This window comes from Sander lucioperca, chromosome 18, assembly GCF_008315115.2.
Source record: "Sander lucioperca isolate FBNREF2018 chromosome 18, SLUC_FBN_1.2, whole genome shotgun sequence".
Lineage (NCBI taxonomy): Eukaryota > Metazoa > Chordata > Actinopteri > Perciformes > Percidae > Sander > Sander lucioperca.
The window spans coordinates 29,161,574-29,181,467 of NC_050190.1; the positions used below are offsets into that span (position 1 = coordinate 29,161,574).

Here is a 19,894-nt window from a genome sequence, read left to right on the forward strand (position 1 = left end):
TCCTCTTTCACCCCTTTATCTCCAAACCAAATTCTTACTTTGATTACCTCTGCCCGCCCAACCACCTGCCCCCTGGATCCTATCCCTTCTCACCTTCTCCAGTCCATTGCTCCGGACCTCCTTCCTTTCCTCACCCATCTCATTAACATCTCCTTGTCAACTGGCTGTTTCCCCGATGCTCTCAAAGAGGCAAGAGTGACCCCACTGCTCAAAAAACCAACACTCGACTCCTCTGATGTAAATAACTATAGACCCGTCTCCCTTCTTCCATTTCTATCTAAAACTCTTGAGCGTGCCATTTATAATCAACTCTCTACCTATCTCCACCACAACAATCTTCTTGATCCCCACCAGTCTGGCTTCAAGGCTGGCCACTCAACAGAAACTGCCCTCCTTGCTGTCACATCGCTAGAACAACCTCTCTCTCTTCCATTATCATCCTTCTGGATCTTTCTGCTGCCTTTGACACAGTGAACCACCAGATCCTCATTTCGACACTCCGAAATCTGGGTGTCTCAGGCTCTGCACTCTCATTACTCACATCTTACCTGGCAGACCGAACCTACCGGGTAACCTGGAGAGGGTCTAGCTCAGAACCTTGCCCACTTAAAACTGGGGTTCCTCAGGGATCAGTCCTGGGTCCCCTCCTCTTCTCTCTGTACACCACCTCTCTCGGGTCTGTCATTCAGTCGCACGGCTTTTCTTATCACAGCTACGCAGATGACACCCAACTAATTCTCTCCTTTCCTGAGTCTGAAACTCAGGTAGCAGCACGTATCTCGGTCTGTCTGACTGACATCTCTTCTTGGATGTCCACACACCATCTGAAACTCAACCTCGACAAGACTGAGCTCCTTTTCCTTCCAGGGAAGGGCTCTCCTACCCAAGACCTGACTATAACAATTGACAACTGTATAGTAGTCCCCACCAAGACTGCTAGAAACCTGGGTGTAACACTTGACGACCAACTCTCCTTCACTGCTAACATTGCTGCAACCACCCGATCGTGTAGATACATGCTGCATAACATCAGAAAGATACGTCCCCTTCTAACGCAGAAGGCGGCTCAGGTTCTGGTTCAGGCTCTAGTCATCTCACGTCTAGACTACTGCAACTCCCTCCTGATTGGCCTGCCTGCATGTGCCATCCAACCCCTGCAGCTCATTCAGAATGCAGCGGCTCAACTTGTCTTCAACCTCCCCAAGTTCTCTCACACTACACCTCTCCTCCGCTCTCTTCACTGGTTACCAATTGCGGCCCGCATCCGCTTCAAGACACTAGTACTTACGTACAGGGCCACGAACGGATCAGCACCCGCTTACATCCAGAACATGGTCAAACCATATACCCCAACCCGCCCACTTCGTTCTGCATCAGCCAAACTGCTGGCTGCCCCCTCACAGCGAGGGAGAACTAATCACTCAACGAAATCCCGACTGTTCACTGTCCTGGCTCCCAAATGGTGGAACGAGCTCCCCATCGATATCAGGATGGCCGAAAGCCTACACATCTTCCGCCGAAGGCTAAAAACGCATCTTTTCCGACTACACCTCGGATAAAAAAAAAAAATTCTTGAACTTGCACTTTCATTTGTCTCTTTGTACCTTTGCCTATTTAAAGCTACTGTATTTGCACTTACTACTTGTGGTCTGGAGTTTGAACCTTCACAGTTGAAAGCACTTAATTGTAAGTCGCTTTGGATAAAAGCGTCAGCTAAATGATGATGTAATGTAATGTAATGTAACAAAGGGAACACTTAGACAACATCAGGTCACATGTCAGGGGATGAGAATATTCAACCAGTCTCTAATAACCTCTCTCTACAGGAGTATAGACAGCTGCATGATAAGGTAGTGTTTTGTCTCTTTTTGAAGGTCGGTGGACATGCCACACGTTAGCATACTTACTTACTCATCCCAGAGAGAGAGAGAGAGAGAGAGAGAGAGAGAGAGAGAGAGAGAGAGAGAGAGTCAGAGAGAGAGAGAGAGAGAAAGAGAGAGTCAGAGAGAGAGAGAGAGAGAGCGAGAGAGAGAGAGCGAGAGAGAGTCAGAGAGAGAGAGATAGAGTCAGAGAGAGAGATAGAGAGAGAGAGTCAGAGAGAGAGAGAGAGAGAGAGAGTCAGAGAGAGTCAGAGAGAGTCAGAGAGAGAGAGAGAGAGTCAGAGAGAGAGACAGCGAGTCAGAGAGAGTCAGAGAGAGAGAGAGAGAGTCAGAGAGAGAGACAGCGAGAGAGAGAGAGAGAGAGAGAGAGAGAGAGAGTCAGAGAGAGAGAGAGAGAGTCAGAGAGAGAGAGAGAGAGTCAGAGAGAGAGAGAGAGAGAGTCAGAGAGAGAGAGATAGAGAGAGTCAGAGAGAGAGAGAGAGAGAGAGTCAGAGAGAGAGTCAGAGAGAGAGAGAGAGAGAGTCAGAGAGAGAGAGAGAGTCAGAGAGAGAGAGAGAGTCAGAGAGAGCGAGAGAGTCAGAGAGAGAGTCAGCGAGAGTCAGAGAGAGAGAGAGAGAGTCAGAGAGAGAGAGAGAGAGTCAGCGAGATAGAGAGAGAGAGAGAGAGAGAGAGAGAGAGAAAGAAAGAGAGAGTCAGAGATAGGTTGAACTAGGCTTTTAGCATCTGTGTTTATGGCGCCTGCAATATCTTTGTTTACCTTAAAGGTTCAGCTAAACATAACGCCTCCAGAATAAGTTTAAATATACCTTCAGGAAGACAGGAACTTCAAAGAGTTGGGATGGCACTGCACAATAACACATCTTGGTTAAACTGTACTGCCTGCTTAATTGTCTCCTCAATTGAGTGTTCATTAAATGCTCCTGTGTAAGTCATCAAGGTCTCCCGAACCTTCTTCACGTATGTGAAATGACTTGTGCTGCTCCTGAGTTTTTCTTTAAATCCATCAGTGAGAACGAACGGTCATCTGTCACCAGATTTCTGTGCTTCTTTTTTTTCCTATCAACGCATTCTCATGAACGGGTCCGCATGATATCATACTAAAATGTGTGCACACCAAAACGTATAATATCCTACGAAATTAGGAGACCGCCGGCTGGTCATGTGATGCCGGGTGGTCACGTGACGCCGGCTGGCTACGAGCTCCATGACGCCCACCCATCCACCCTGACCTCCTCCCTTCGCGGCCAGCCGCATTCTCATTCTCATAGTGGCCGTCAATGTAGTGAATGCAGCAAAATAAACGTGGAATGCTTACGAATTACAGTGCTTACCTTTTTGAACGAATAGTTAATGACAACAGGCTGTTCCTATCGATGTGATTTCATTTCAAAAACAGTTCTTCTGCAAGACAAGTGCCAAATGGGTGCAAAGATGATCACAGCCATTCAGAGCTTGCCAATATCCTACAACTAAAACTGGAAAGATGACAGAATAAACGTCTCAAGACTGATGCCTGAACAGCTGCAGCTATCGCTGGAATGAATGGTGAGCTCTGAACTAACGGTTCTTTTTGACTAATTCTACTTCTCAATACTTTTGAGCCGAGTTTGAGATTTCTGAACCAGAACGGCTGTCGTTGGATGTCTAATTTGAGATGCGTTGTGATGCCTAGTTGCTCAAATCTGGCTGTTGGACGATTGGATGGATCAGTTGCTGCAGTTTGAGCAGTTTGGTTGTCACAACTGTCACATGGCTGCTGTCAAAAGATCTGCTGTAAAAGTTCTTTTAATATTAATGGAGTAATATTTGACATGTAGGACAAATACTGTGCTGTGTTAATAACACTTAGCTGCACAGCAGACAGACAATTGTGTCTCTTCCTAGCCATCTCCAGCTCCATATTATTCTATGTCTTCTTATTTTCCATTCATAGTAGATTAGCATAAATCCTTTTGTCAACATTGTTGAAGGTTTTCTGCACAGTACTGGCCAAACATTGCAGAATGTTGATCTGTGGTTCAGCCTTGACAGGCAGCCGGGGATTTTTATGTTACATTTTTTATTCACGTTTTATCCATTGTCAATCTAAGTGACTGGATGTTTCATATTTCTCTCATCCTCCTGACATGGGAAAGAAAATCCTTCCTGTTAAATTACCAGTACAAACAATGAACCACTGTGCTGGAAAATTCTGGTTAGTTGAATAAAAGATTTAAGGAAAGAAGCTGACTGCGATGCCCAGAGAGCATTGCCCTAACAACTCATGAAATACTTTCAGCTGATTGAATCAGTTCAGTGGATCAGTTTGGGATGAATGGTGAGATGTTTTGCAGCAGCCTGTAATACTAATGAGTATTGACGTATTTAGCACATCATTAAGGAAGGAAAACCATAACCCTTTGGTATTGTTCAATTATTGAGGAAACTCCTGTGTTTTGGAGTAGGGTTGGGTAACATTTTACCATTATACCAGTAATAAAACAATACTTTTAAAACTTTAGGTTACTTTTTTAAAGAATATTTTTTGGGCATTTTTAGGCCTTTATTGACAGGACAGCTGAATAAATGAAAGGGGAGAGAGGGGGAATGACATGATGACATTTGAGTCAAACCCGGGCCCGCTGCGCCGAGGAGTAAACCTCTATATATGTGCGCCTGCTCTACCAACTGAGCTATCCGGGCGCCCAAAACTTTAGGTTACTTAACGTAACCCCGGTTCTTTGATAACAGAGTGAGGTGTTTCACTATGGGATTCACCTCAGCATGACCAACTATGGAAGCTCCGATGACACCACGTCTGTCCGTGACAGACAGGTCGAACTGTGCTAGGGCCACGCCCCCTCACATAATCACAGTCGACCAGCTCCTTACAAATCATTGCAGATAGGTTTCTTTCCGTGTCTCTGCAAGGAGGGACGTGTTGGTGAAACACCGCACTCTGTTATCAAAGAACCGGGGTTACGTTAAGTAACCTAAAGTTCTTTTTCTAACTTTGTTCGGTGTTTCACTATGGGAGATATAGACCACTCCCGGATTGCATGAATCTCCCGAAGCCAAAATCATATTGAACCGAGAGTCACACTGACCCCGGCGCAGTAGCCTCCAACACAGCCTGTGCCAAGGACGGTGCGGAAACATCCAGCCTGTAAAACCTCACAAAAAAGTGTGAGGCGTAGCCCAGCTTGCCGCCGCACACATTTCCTTCACTGACACACCTCTGAAAAGGGCCCATGAAGTGGCCATGCCCCTTGTAGAATGAGCTCTCAGGGACGGGGGGGCCTGCAAACCTTTACACTCATAGGTCAATGGTATGGCCTCCACAATCCAGTGGGACAGCCTCTGGCGGGACAATGGCTTACCCTTGTGGGGAGTAGCCCAGGACACGAACAGCTGATCCGCTTTTCTGAACCCAGCCGTCCGACTCACATACATGATTTATTTTAAAATGTAATAACACTAACGTATGTTACCAATCAATTGCTGTTAAACGACAAAAAGAAGAAACCACTAGATGGCAGAAGGGTTCTTTACAACAACATTGAATGCACCATGAGCTTACGAGTTGCAATTAAACGCACCATTAAGTCTCATCAGTGTTGTTTCATTGATAACTCTGGCAGAAACCATGGTGCAGCTAGTCTCCTCTGTGTGGTTAGCTACAGACTGTTGGACGTCCCGGTGAAATACAGCCACACGTTAGACCATTTAGCTCTCAGCATTTTAACCGTGTTTAAAAGGCACACTATGCAAGATTTGTACCTTAATATAACAGCTTCAAAGTCACTTCGATGGTAAACAAACTCGTAGTAGGGCGAATCACCTCGATAGCAAAGCAGGGGAGGGACGCCTCTGAGAAAACCAACAATGCAGGTTACGGAGGTGGCACCCCGCTAAATCTAGCAAGAATCACGAATTGCTTTACTACTGTCGGTTCTGCGAACATCCGTTACACCCACCGGAACCTTTTGGACATCAGTGACCAGCACCAGATATCTATTTCGAGTGTCTTTCACTATACGCACAACATCCCAGACGACACAGCGAGACCGCCGGGCTCTTCGTGGATTGTTGTCGGTCTAGGAGGCGGCGCAGACGGAGGAGGGAGAGGAATAGCAGGGCCGCAGGTCCGGTGTTATGCTAAAGCTAGCATAGCACACAAGCCACCTCTACCGAGCCTCTATCTCTCCAATGCCAGATCCCTGGTGCATAAAACGGACGACTTGGAATTACAACTCGCTGGAAATCGCTATGTTTGTGACTGCTGTGTTTTGATTATCACTGAAACCTGGCTTCACCCGGGGATACCCGATGCTAGCATGCAGCTAGCAGGCCGCGCTCTGTATGCACGTGCATGAGAACTGGTGTAATAACGGGACAATTATAGAGAAACACTGTTCCCCTGACTTCGAGTACATGTCTGTAAGATGCCAGCCTTTTTTTCTACTGAGAGAGCTAACAGTAGTGATCGTTATGGCTGTGTATATTCCACCCAACGCCAATGTAAACACGGCGCTCTCTCTCCTGCTGGACAATATAAACCAACAGCAGCGGACCCAACGCGATGGTGTTCACATAATCGCAGGAGACTTTAATAAGGCCAACTTGAAGACTGTACTCCCAACATTTTACCAACATGTCGAGTAAACTTGCTTGCGTTCTATGTTGTATGTTGTTGCGCTTGCTTGTTGTATGTCAGTTTTTACCACCACCTGCCTATACTTTGTACTTTGCACTTCTGGTTAGACGCAAACTGCATTTCGGTGTCTTTGTACTTGTACTCTGCACAATGAATGAATAAAGTTGAATCTAATCTAATCTACGAAGTTGTTGATCCATCCATTGTTGATAATAAGACCAGTCCTACAGGGGGGAGGGGTTCAGGCCGTGAGTGCAGAGACAGCTCTGCGTGAGTGGTATTTACAACAGTAACGTTAAATACAAGTACTCCACAGCGACTCTAGGGGTAGCTGTTTGACAAAAATGGAAACTGCATAGTATGCCTTTAAGCCAGCTACTAGCTAAGGGTAGGCTAACGTTACCTGCTGCCACATGAAATGTTAACTAGTGTCATGTGCAGTGGTGCTTCTGTTGCCTGTAACATCCGTTTCGGAGCACCAGAGAGCAGCGCAGGCATTTAAGTGGCACCAAGACGAGGCACCAAACTCTGTGTTCGGTAGATACCAGCCATTTAGGGTTTCAGTACCCAACCCTATATCTGTCTCCCAACCGGCGGCGGCAGATGGCAGCCCACCAAGAGCCAGGTTCTGATGTTCTGTCCGAGGTTTCTCCTCACCACTGTTGCACCAAATGCTTGCTCTTGGGGGGGGGGGAATTGTTGGGTCTCTGTAAACATTAGAGTGTGGTCTATCTGAAAAGTGTCATGAGATAACTCTTGTTATGATTTGACACTATAAACATTGAGTTTCTGATTCTTCGCCCCTCACCAAAGCTTACCTTTGTGCTTAAAGCTGTTCCCCCTCTGTCTACGGCCAAGATGCTGCTGCTGCCCCCTGTTGATTCATCACTGTTGGAGCTTCCATCAGCGACGGAGTCTTTGGAACCTTTCTGACTCGCTCTGCTGAAAATGCCCCAGGCAGAGGAATCTACTTGGTCTCCTTTAAAGGAGCGTCCACTGTGCTTGCCTGTCCTGGATGGACTGAGTTGTTTATGGTCTTGTCCAGCCAGAATGAGGAGACCTTCACCATGGCCCTGGGTCAAACTGCCCTGCCCTGTCATCACCCCCTCTGCTGCCTGTCCCTCCAGGCTTCCTCCTCTTCCAGGTGCAGAGCCAGCCAAGTCTTCATACAGCTCAGCTGGCTTGTCTTGTTGTTGGCCTCTCTGGCTCCTGGAGCCTCCTGTCCTGAGCAGACTGTCTCCCTCCCCCAGACTAAACTTTGCTGTTAGGGATGGGCCATCTACAGACAGGCCTCCAACGCTCCAAAAGTCAGTCTCTGTCTGCTCTGTGGAGCTGTTCAGCAGTCTGGGAGAGAAAGAAAGAGAGAAGTTAAGTGTTTTCATAACTCACCGGGTCATCCCCTGGAATTTCTGACATACAACTTTGAGCAGCAATAAGCAGACGGTCAGAAAGAGAGAATATCACTCCAGTGACTGAGCTTGAATGGTTATTCATGACCTTTGAAACAGCATTTCTCTTGTCAACAAGAAGTTTGACAAGAGAATCTCAATTTGAAATGTGGCTGGGAACTTTGTAAACAGTAACTGGACCTGATAACATTTTTTGGCCAAACTTCTACCATGAATCTGTCAGACATAGAGGTTTCAAACCACACTTGGTTCCTTGGTAACTAAATGTAATAGCAACATTCAAGAAGTGGTCAAACACAAATCTGACTGTTGAACAAAGTATTCAAGTATTGATATGAAACATCATGTTTACAATTCAAAAAATGTGTCTATGTAATACAAAAACAATAGCTTGACTTCCCCAACGTGTCTTATTTCACTCATTCTAACGTCTTTCTGGCCAGTCCTCCCAGTCTATTTAACCCCGCCCGCCCCGAGACCAGTGTGCAGCATACCCTTCACCTAGCACCATCATGATTTCATTCTATGTTTAGTTATTTCCTTTGTTAGCTACTGACAACATGCACCACTGTTGAACTATTATTTAATAAATATCACCTTGGTTATTATTAAGTTGGCTGTGCATTTCCCTTTTTTGTTGTGGCCTGTGAACCGGTCGTAACATGTTGGGGACTCGTTTGCCGTGAGTATAAAACCAGGACCTGTTTGTGGTTTTCTTTAATTACTCCTAGTTAGTTTCCATTGAGTTAATTTGGTTTCGTTGAGCGCTTTATTTGTTTGCATGAGGGCACGTGTCATTCCGGTTTGAGCGGCTGTGTGTGGAGACAGCCTTTGCGCCCTCCTGTGAAAGTGACGCCAGGTGTGGGGGAGTCCCCACGTGACTGGGACGTAAGTAGCCTTATATGGTATGTTTGTTGTGCTCTGGGAGATGTACTTTGACGTCTTGAGTTTAGGCACATTTGCATTTTTTTTTTTGGTTGTGTGGTTATATCTAAAATAAATAAACTAATAACAAAATGATGAATAACAAAAAAACTGAATTTCAACTTAACACTAGGCCCATTCGAAAAGGGATAGGTAGAAGCCATAGGCTTATCAGGTCCTACCCCCAGTCTTTACCACAACGAAATCACAGTCCAACAAGATAAATCAAACAGACCATTTCATACAATACAAAAATACTATTACATGTTCGTCCTACTTCATCTAGCCATTAAGAAAAAGAACAAAAAACAAGCACAATTAACATCAGTGAGATTTTCACTCTTCTTCCTCACCTCTGTACTTAATAAATACATCTTTTGTACCTTTTTTTTTTTTTTTTTTTTTTAAAGTGCACTATATTCACACTTTGTTTGATCGATTCGTCCAGACTTTTTACACAAAACAGGTCAGAGTGACTTGTGACTGTAACTGAGCTTTGTGATAGTCTTGCTTACCATCGCCACATACTTAGCATACCAAACTGCAAAAAAAACAACTCATACTTTTTTCAGGTACCTGTGAAGATTGAGACTCATATTGTACAGGGCCAACCAGGACTCGCGTAGGCGCTTTATGTCTCGCAGAATGTGGACCCGTCCCTCTTCTGAAGTCCTCTCCAAAACCCCCTGACCCTGGACCTCCATCTGCTGCAGCTGAAGCTCCTTCTCTGGAAACTCTCCCAGTGCTCTCTGTGGACAACGACATGGCACTTTAATCACAGAGAGGGGATCAACAGCTATGGAGGCTCAACAGCCAGACTGTTTTTAATCATGCAGCAATCCTCATGCAGCTGCCATGAATCCATTTCATACAGCGTAACATCATTGTACAGGTAGTATTTCAAAACTGACACATGGTTCATTACTTTTAGTAAGCAGTCGCAGCACACCTATACTGTATGTCACATGTCTGTCTGTAAATCCAGCTGAAGTTTCTTAGTGAAGAAACAGTTTATTAACTAACACAAAAGCCCAAAACATAATCTTCAAAAACAAAAACATACTACTCAATCCACAATTTATTTAAGAACTGGCAACTGTCCTATATCCATTAATGTGTACATCCCCCTTCCAAATCCTACAGTAATATAAAAGTAAGGCCTTAAGACTGAATACTTTTCTCTAAAAAGTGCTGATTGTAAAACAAGACAGACAGACACGTTTGTTTCACTATCTTTGTGGGGACCCGTCATTGACATAATGCATTCCCTAGCCCCTTACCCTAACCTTAACCATCACAACTAAATGCCTAACCTTAACCCTTACCCTCACCCTAACCATAACCTAATTCTAACCCTAAAACCAAGTCTTAACCCTCAAACAGCCCTTTAACCTTGTGGGGTCCAGCATTTTGGGCCCCACAAATATAGTCACACACACACACACACACACACACACACACACACACACACACACACACACACACACACACACACACACACACACACACACACACACACACACACACACACACACACACACACACACACACACCTCAGCTTCGTGCTGGCGGCCCTCAGTGCTCCACTCTCCCGAGGGGCTGTGGAAAGACTCCAGCTTCTGCTTCATGATCATCAGCCACTTCTCTATGTTCAGCAGGCTGTCGTGAAAGCTCTCGTGGTCTGCGATGCTCTCCTCACTCTCACGCAGCTTCACCTGCAAACAAAAGAAACAGATCAGCTGGACTGTCAGCGGCTGGGGAAAAAACATTTAAAAATGCATGGAATGCATTGGAAATATCTGCAAACAGTTGCCACTATGCAAACAGTAACTTTCCATTACAATACTGTAAAATTCATTTTTACCAAGACATCAAAATAAATCCTCGGTGTTTGTTTTGCCCTGTGTAACTGTTTCATTGTAACAGATCAGTGTACTCGGTCACTTTGGAAACAATATATATCAGTTTTTAGTCTGAGTAGGGTCCAGTGTTGGTGCCATGTTGTTTCGTATGGAGCCAGTTTACTCGAGAATCATGCTGGCAGTATGTTTTGGATGAAATCACACAGTATTTGGTGAGTGGAGGGATTGTGAGCAAAAGTGCCACATTTGGGTTACCACAGTGTGCACAGAGAGAAACAATTCAATTCACTTTATTTATCTGTTAGGAACTGCATTTGTATAAAGTTCACATATCCAGCAACACAACACAATATACCACACACATCACATAGCAGCAGTCCAACAGTGATCAGTAGGTAAAACTCACAAAGCACAACACATGAATCAGGCAATACAAAAAAAAAAACATTAAGAAGAATATTAAAATGTGTATATAAATAAATGAATAAATAAATAGATCAACTATTCATGAGTCAAATGGATGTAGGCACGGAACTCGACATGGCTCTCTTAGTCCTGAAAGTGAGTGAGCTGTATCTGTGGCCTGAGGGTAGTATTGGCTGTACAGTGTGCGAGTGGTGTCTGAGGCTATTTGTGTTCCTATTAGTCTAGTCCTTCAGTTGTAAATACTGATCAGTGGTTCCCGATTAATGAAACATTTGTAGAAAGCTGTCAGGACTGACTGGTGAAACTGAAGTTTGCGGAAATACATGCGCTGATGAAAAGATAGTTTTCAGTGAAAAGGGTGCCATCAATCCAGGAGTGGGCTTGTGAGATGGCTAGGGTAGCCGCGTTTGAAAAAATGTCATAGAAACGGTTTGCCAGATTGGATGTCTATACTAGAAAATGGAGAAAGTACCTGAACTTTCTGGAGGGCTCCTAAGAGGCTTTTTGCTGGGGAGAGACGTGTACGATGGGCTTAGTTTTCTTAGCGTCAGCACTGTGTATGTGTGACACAGCACTGTGTGAACATTAACGCCATTTCAAACCAGGTAAATAACAACAGAAGTAGGTTGGATGCCGTTAACTGTTCTGTCATATTGCTTTTTACAAAACTTTATACTGCAACGCAAGCTCAGCTGGCTTTGTTTTTACATGAAGGCCTCTTCTGCTCCGTGAGTTCGCTGGTCTGTGTGTGCGTTGCTGCTGTATTGTGTGTACAGGATGTGGATTTACTTGATAGATGCGCCCTGAAGATGCATATGTGAAAAACAAATGAGTCAGAACTTTATCCATTTGAAACCACTCTCCTGTCTTACCCTGGCTGCCTTGTGCAAATGCTTCCAGTCAGCATGGAGCCTCTCAAACTGAGTCCTGTTGCTCTGACTGGACGAGACCAGCGTCTCCAACGCTGCGATGTGGGCTTCACAGTCCTCCAGGTCCTTCTGGATCACCTGAGGACACACACAAGACACACAGTGTGACAGCAGGCCAAGGGAAATAACACAACAAAGCACAACTATCAGTTCAGGCAACACTTTAACATTCTTTTAAAAAAAAAAAACATCTAATCTGTAGATACTACAACATTCAGTTTGAAAATTTCAGCACAATCGTTTATAATAAATGTAATCACTTTGACAACACACAGTGTTCACAGTGATTACCAAACCCAAGTTTCAAGGCCCTGCAGTCGATTCTCATCGTGAACTGAAATTAACTGAAACCAGTGGCTGCCTGAAGGGAGCAAAAAGCATAACACCACAGCATTCAATCACAAATGACTGTGATGTTAAGTGTTCAAATGTAGTAATTTAAACACACGGCATTATTCATGTTGTCTGTTATGGATCAGACAGTGTAACTTCCTTCCATCAAGCACTAGTGTCTAGGGCTGTCCCGAATACCATTTTGTGTGCTTCGAAGCTTCGGTACGAATCAACAGCGAATATTCAAAACTTTGGCCGCCGTGGGGGAAAGTCCTGCTATTTTTATTTAACCCCCCAATGTCGCAGATGTAGACTTTATAGTTCACAAATGCTTTTTTTGGTCAGATCGTTTATCGATCTTGACATTTCCGACTGCACTCGATGGCAGCTTCATTTCACGGAGAAAGAGAGAAAGAAAAGAGACGGAGGGACTTAGGAAACCGTCAGCTGTTACACAAACTCCTGGGCAGTTCAGTGCTTCTTGTGTTTTGTGTTTTACCCTCATAGGGTTTTAAAACTTTCTGGTGGTAGCGATAAAGGCAGTGATGTTTCCTGTTTCCTGTACGGGACTCTCACACCGCCTCAAAACACAAGTCTGATCGGCGGTTACATGACTGGCCATCGCAGCGTGACGTAGGGTTGCATTTCACCAAAAGCTGAATCGGTCTCAACTATATTACAGTACTGTAAAAAAAGAAAGAAGAAACATTCGAATCCCAAAATTGGAATTGAAAAACTACACAAAGAACGAACGTCTGAACAGTTAAATATTCGGATCCAGCCCTACTAGCGTCTTTGACTTTTTTGAATATGATAAAGCCTACACTGCAAAAAGAGTAATTTTCTGATCTTCTCACTGTGGCTATCTACTGTAACTTTAGAGAAGTTGCATAACACTTGACTTAAATTCATCTGCCTGAGCTGATGGAGGCTACGATGTGACAGTGTACACAGAGCCTCTTGTGTTCCGGCACACATTTGGGCTGACTTGGCCCTGGTTTAGTCTGGGATTAAACTCACCCTGAACTGGTCGGACTGGCTTTTCTTAGCCAGGATGTCAGGCTGGAGGCCGTCAGCTGCCACCAGTTGGTCCCGGTGGCTGGCCAGCCGCGAGCGAATCAACTCTGCGGCGTCACCAAAGTCCTTGGTTCTTGAGATTAAGCCCTGAGAGTGGGGGGGGGGGGAGAGAGAAAGAATGAATCATCAAGTGTTGTTGTACAGCCGGTCATGTCCGGACTGTATGGTGAAGCATTGTATGAGGAGGATGTCCTCTTTGTTTTCACATTTTGTTAACAATTCACATTTCCAAAATAGTCTTTTGTACAAAAACATCCCGTGGTCAGTTTTCAATCGAATTTCGTGGAGTTATTTTGTGACCGGCACCTTCAGACACCGCCTACCAAGAGCCTGGGTCTGTCTGAGGTTTCTCCCTAAAAGGGTTTTTCCTCGCCACTGTCGCACTAAATGCTTGCTCTTGGGGGAATTACTGGAATTGTTGTGTCTTTGTAAATTATAGAGTGTGGTCTAGACCTACTCTATCTGTAAAGTGTCTTGAGATAACTCTTGTTATGATTTGATACTATAAATAAAATTGAATTGAATGAAAATGTACATTTAATGGATTCCTCTGTGCCATTTTCTATGAATAAAATCAGACTTAGAAGTGCCCTGCTGTCTAAAACATTTGATTTGGAGGAAAAAAAGATTGCTCTTAGAAACGGTTTATTTATACTGTAAATATGGCAACTACTACTACATGTGTTTCTCTTTTTTACATTTTTTATGAAACTTAGAACACTAATACTGTACTGGTCAGCTGAAGAAATGGCTTATAGATAATCAGATATGTACACATTAGACTACTGACTGCCTGTTGACTTTTGCTGCCTGCCTGCAGATTGTCTTGGTTTTTTAGTTGCTGTCTTTATCTGATATGTTGTGTTGTTACTTGTTGTTGTGTATTGTGCCTGTCTGAATGTTGGTCTGTGTATGTTGCTTTTACGTGATGACTGTAATTAAATCACACATAATACGTTGTTTTTTTTAGGTTGCCATTTTTAAAACTGACCAGGGACAACAGATGACACTTACTTTGCTGTTGATTAATGAGCATTGTGCCTGTCAAACAAACAAATAAATGAAAAGAGATTTTGAGTTTGGTATGTGGTTTCTCCCACACCCTCAGATATTTTATATTTCTTCAGTGTGATTAGTATTTATGTGTATGAAACAAATAAGCAAACAAACAAACCATCCAGCACAAGGAGCTTGGGCCTTCTAAACTATTACTGCACATTACATGTCTTTCATTACATTACATGTCATTTAGCTGACGCTTTTATCCAAAGCGACTTACAGTTGCTACATATGTCAGAGGTCACACGCCTCTGGAGCAACTAGGGGTTAAGTGTCTTGCTCAGGGACACGTTGGTTGATGTATCACAGTGGGAATTGAACCTGGGTCTCCCACACCAAAGGCATGTGTCATATCCACTGCGCCATCACCACCTCTTTCAAACACTATTTGGAAATATTATTTTAGATTTCATTTAATAACATTGACTTTTTGTCAGGATGTGCTCTGAAAGTTGCCAACCGTGAGAGAAACAAGAAATATAAAATATTTGGTTGTCCTTCAACTGATTTCCAGGTGTTTGGAACTTCTGCCGCGTGTGTGAAAGAGTCGTATAAAGCTTTAGTGTCTCCAGAGGGGGAGGTGTGTGAAGTCTGATAAATGTCCTCAGTCACTTGAGTCTGCGTCGGTTGGTTTTGAAGACTTCACATTTGATAAGAAAAGAAATCTGGAGGTGTGGAGTTAGAACTAAGTGTCCCAGAGCTCTGTAGCCCGCTGCTCATCTCGGATGCAGGCAGGATGCTCCAGGCTACATAAGCTGCTACTAGCATAAACACACCTGATTCTCAACCTGCTAGCTGCCCAGTGGCATATAGGATATAGGAGGATGCTATAGGAGTGCAATGCTAATACTTTTTAAAAGCTTTGTAGACAAAAACAGCCAACATAAAAAAAAAAGAAAAAAAAAGTATCTCCTGGGGTAAAAATCTCATAATGTGACTGCTGCTAGGACCCACGACTAAAAACCAACCAATCGAGATATGTCTTCAAATATCACATTTAAAAAGAGTTTTGAAAATAACGACACAGAATACATTGGCCAACGTAACGCTGTAAGCACAGTTTTTGACTAAAATGCCAGCTCTATAAGTTATTTATTTTTTATTTTGCTGAATTCCAAAATAAGAGGGTGGTGCAGGTGGATGGGCTGAGTTTTTTTTTTTTTAACATTACAATTACAAATTTGAAGAGTTACATTAAGAGGCAAAACAATTCAGATACGTAATTTCAATGCATAAATATTCAGTAGAAATTCAATTTTTTTCTTTCAAAATCCGATGAAACTGATTGACTTCCATATTACAGTATGTAAACATGTAATAGTAGAATCCCACAATACAAGTATGAACATGGAAATGAGCATAATATGGGACCTTTAAGATGGGCCCCTTTACACAAGCTTCAAATAGCTAACCAAGATGTCCCATTTCACATATCTGCATTATGACTGTACTTGTCTTTGACTTTTGTGAATAAGATGAACTGAACAAATGAATGGCAGTAGCGTGTCCGTACCTGTAGCCTGCTCTTCCTCTGCAGCAGTTGAGTGTGCAGCAGCTCTCGGTTCCTGACGGCAGAACTCAGCTCGCCCTGCAAGCCGTCAGACCTCTCGGGACCGAAGACCGAGTCCAGCAGGTCCCCCTTCACCTGCAGCAGACTGAAACGCTCCTGCAGCTGGACACTGTCCTTCAGCAGACGCTGAAACAAAAAGGACCAAAAAGGAGAACACATCAAGTCGGTTGCAGTGGTGTTGAAATTAATCATTGCATTTCCACAATTCCGCATTGACAGACCATAATCAATTATTGCCCAATAAAGTAAAAATTCCCACAAATGACCATATTTCGCCGAACACCGAGGTCTTGTAAAAATATTAGTCCTGTGCGAATCGACATGTCTGTGATTTGGCGGGGTCATATATAATTTTTTTTCAAGGTTATGGTTTCCTGTGCGCATTTTTATCCCTCTCGCGAAGACGGATATGGGCTGAAAGGTGGGACCCTGATGATACTAATCCCGTGTGAAAAGGGCACTAGTCGGATCTTTTATTCAGGCAACCTTTCTTTAAATGCTACACTGCTGGTATTGACATAGTTGAGTCTAGTTTGGTTTATTTGCACAAAAGATATAAAGTACTTACAATAGATTGTGTCCTCCCCTTATACAAACGAAAGAAAAATACAAAAAATAAAAAGATTGTGCAAATATGGATATAAGTGCATTTACTTTAATTTTATAAACAAATCAATATAGTTACTCACGCATTTTAAGTTCAACTTCGGAAAATCTCTCCAGACAGAATTACGTTCAGAACTTCATACAGATTTTTTATGAGTATACTTCAGTACTGCCACAGTGACGCAACTCTTACACAAACTTTGACTTTGAAATTCATTTGACTGTAGACTTAAAATTGAGAGTTATAAATCTTTCTGATCTTTTTTTTAGAAGGCAGGGATGTGGGAGCAGCAGGGGGATAGCAGGTATGTTATTGCACTGACCTGCTATCGCCCTCCTCTTTCCGTCTGTCTTTTTTTACTTTTATTTCCTTGGTGAGCCTTGGGGACACAGTGCATCCCAATTCACGACAATGTATTACGTGACAATGTTTATCCCCTCATTGCTTTATGTGATTGTGTAACCGTAGAGAGAAGCTTGGTGAGAAAGCTGAGGCTGACGTGCAACAAAGATGCCCTGTGAACAGGTTTCTGAACTGAACTTGTCAGAGCTCCCACTGTCTCTGATGCAACAAATTGAGCCATAACTGAACTGAATGCCACAGAGTTTTGAGTTTAAGGATGAATTGTTCAGTGTAGGTCTTCTTTGCGTGGTATGCCTGCGTTTTGGGTTTTAACTTTCCTTTTTAACAAATACCATACCTCTTTATATTAGGGCTGCTCGATTTTGGGAAAAATCATAATCACAATTACTTTGGTCAATATTGGAATCACGATTATTTAACACGATTACTCATTGACTTTTGAAAAGATGTTGCATTTTTTGTTATTTTAAAAACAGTGAAACAGTTCAACAAATCAACAGTGAAAACACTGGGAAATGTGAAACTACCCTTAATACTATTCCCGTTGAACTTTTTTTTCTTTTCATTCAGAACACAAGAGTTTAAAGAGTTTACTTGCAAAACGTAATGTGCAAAATAATCGTTTCTCTCGATTACATTTTTATTGTGATCGTTAGAAGCCAAAATCAAAATTGCGATTCAAATTTGATTAATTCCACAGCCCTACTTTATATATTTTTATAGTGACTTTAGAGACTATATATATATATATATATATATATATATTTTTTTTTTTTTAAGAGGTATATAAGGAAGGGAATTACAGTTTATTTGTGATGACCCAATTGTAAAATTCCCTGACATCAGAGACATAATCAGACTTCAATCAGATTTGTTAGCTTTCTCTGTCTTGTAGATAACTCTCACAGTTCCATAAAATATGTATGTATTTCAGACATAAAATCAAAGATGTGTGGCAACCACTTCTGTGTAATTTAGAAAGGGTTGGAGCACAGTACAAATAGGTTTGATTTGTAATTAGTAGGGGTGATCTAAGATTAGATCTAAGGAGCCTGATCCGACTGCCAATGAAAGCAAGAATGCGACGTGTTCCGTCGGTCAATTGATCTCCTCGGCTGAATCCAGAACGTTTCAACAACAACTGAAACAAAAGCAAAGCCATAGTCTCATCATGTATCTCGGCCTATAATGTGGTTGTTTTGTGTGCGGGCAAAGTTATAACAAGGAAGGCGCGGGGAGGCTAAATTTAAAGCAAAGTGAAAAAAAAAAAAAGTCAAGTTGTGCCGCTGATGATTCTCTGTAGGTTCATCACTATGAAGCGACACACAGAGGTGGAATGTAACTAAGTACATCTACTCAAGTACTGCACTTAAGCACAAATGTTGAGGTACTTGTTCTTTACTTGAGTCTTTCCTTTTCATGCTACTTTCTACTTCTACTCCACTACATCTCAGAGAGAAATATTGTACTTTTTACTCCACTACATTCATCTGACAGCTGTAGTTACTAGTTACTTTACAAATTAAGATTTTTGAATAAAACATGATGTTTTATTATAAATTAAACTAGCCAACAATATAACGGCCTACACACAACTGTTTGGATTGTTTCCAGTTTCTAAAATGTGACGATTTTTCTGCATGTCGTTCGTTCGTTCTGTCTGTCTGTCTGGAACAATCAACCTACTTTAAAAGAGGAAAAAATGTATAAATAAAATAAAACACAAACATAAAACACAATCGTATTCAAATCAATCCAATTCCAGTTTGAAAAGAAGCAGGCAGAAGCATAATAATCCTGCCCCTACTTCACAATATCATATTATTACAAAAACAAATATATATGCATATTCAAAATTGTAGGTCATACAACAACCCACACAATACTAGAACACACTGTACATCAATACACTTACATTACCATTCAATTCCTATGTTTAGTTCTCTTCCTGTCTTATTGTTCAAGTATTGGTTTCTTCTTTAAATCGGTTTTTGAACTGTATAATATTAGGGCTCTGTTAGATTTCATTGTACAGTCCATTCCACAAGGTCACCTCACACACTGAAATACACACGCTGTTAACAGTATTTCTCACAAGAGGTTGTTTAAATATGAACGTACTTCTTAGAAGACATCCCCTATTTCTATCTTTAAACACTGTATGTTATATGGTAAATCATTTTGTTTAACTTTAAACAAAAATATACCAATACTCCTGGCCACCTTAGTGCACAGATATTTAATGTGGGGCTTCCAGCACAGTTTGTGGTCAAGTACAACACCAGAAATTATTTTCATAGACTCTTTCAATTATTTTGTTATCAATTACTATTTTAACATCTGTATTTATTGTATGATTTCCAAATAACATTAATTTTGTTTTAAATAGAACTTACTTGAATCAAACCAAAGTTTGAATTTATTAGTTTCTTTTGTGGCCATTTCCAACATGTGCTGCAAGTCATCCCAACAACCAAAAATGTGTGTCATCTGCAAAAACAGAAAATTGTAGTAAATGTGATACTTTACAAATGTCATTAAGGTAAAGGATAAACAGTTTTGGGCCCAATACTGACCCCTGTGGGACGCCACAGGAACTGTTGAGGCTCACTGACCAGTGATGACCAATTTGTACAAACTGACTCCTGTTTTCAACGTGGCTTTTTTTTCCAGTTATAGGCCACCCCTCTGATGCCATACCTTTCCATCTTTTGAAGTAGTATTTCGTGATCAACAGTATCAAAAGCTTTTTTACGATCAATAAAAATCCCCACTGCATAGTTTTTGATTTCAATACAATTCATTAATTGTTCTACTAA

At 42.3% G+C, this 19,894-nt stretch overlaps 1 protein-coding gene across 2 annotated transcripts in view; it reads right to left on the reverse strand.

The window, feature by feature from the left end:
• The window catches only part of syne3 (spectrin repeat containing, nuclear envelope family member 3), a 62,743-nt gene that overhangs the window by 20,628 nt on the left and 22,221 nt on the right, over window positions 1–19,894 (reverse strand). For both annotated transcript variants that reach the window (XM_031321449.2, XM_035994987.1), the window contains exons 9-14: window positions 16,049–16,231; window positions 13,420–13,563; window positions 12,010–12,144; window positions 10,403–10,564; window positions 9,426–9,598; window positions 7,335–7,860 (exon numbers count right to left, since the gene is read on the reverse strand). In XM_031321449.2, coding sequence (XP_031177309.1) covers window positions 7,335–7,860; window positions 9,426–9,598; window positions 10,403–10,564; window positions 12,010–12,144; window positions 13,420–13,563; window positions 16,049–16,231 — 1,323 coding nt within the window. The remainder of the gene's footprint in view (window positions 1–7,334; window positions 7,861–9,425; window positions 9,599–10,402; window positions 10,565–12,009; window positions 12,145–13,419; window positions 13,564–16,048; window positions 16,232–19,894) is intronic.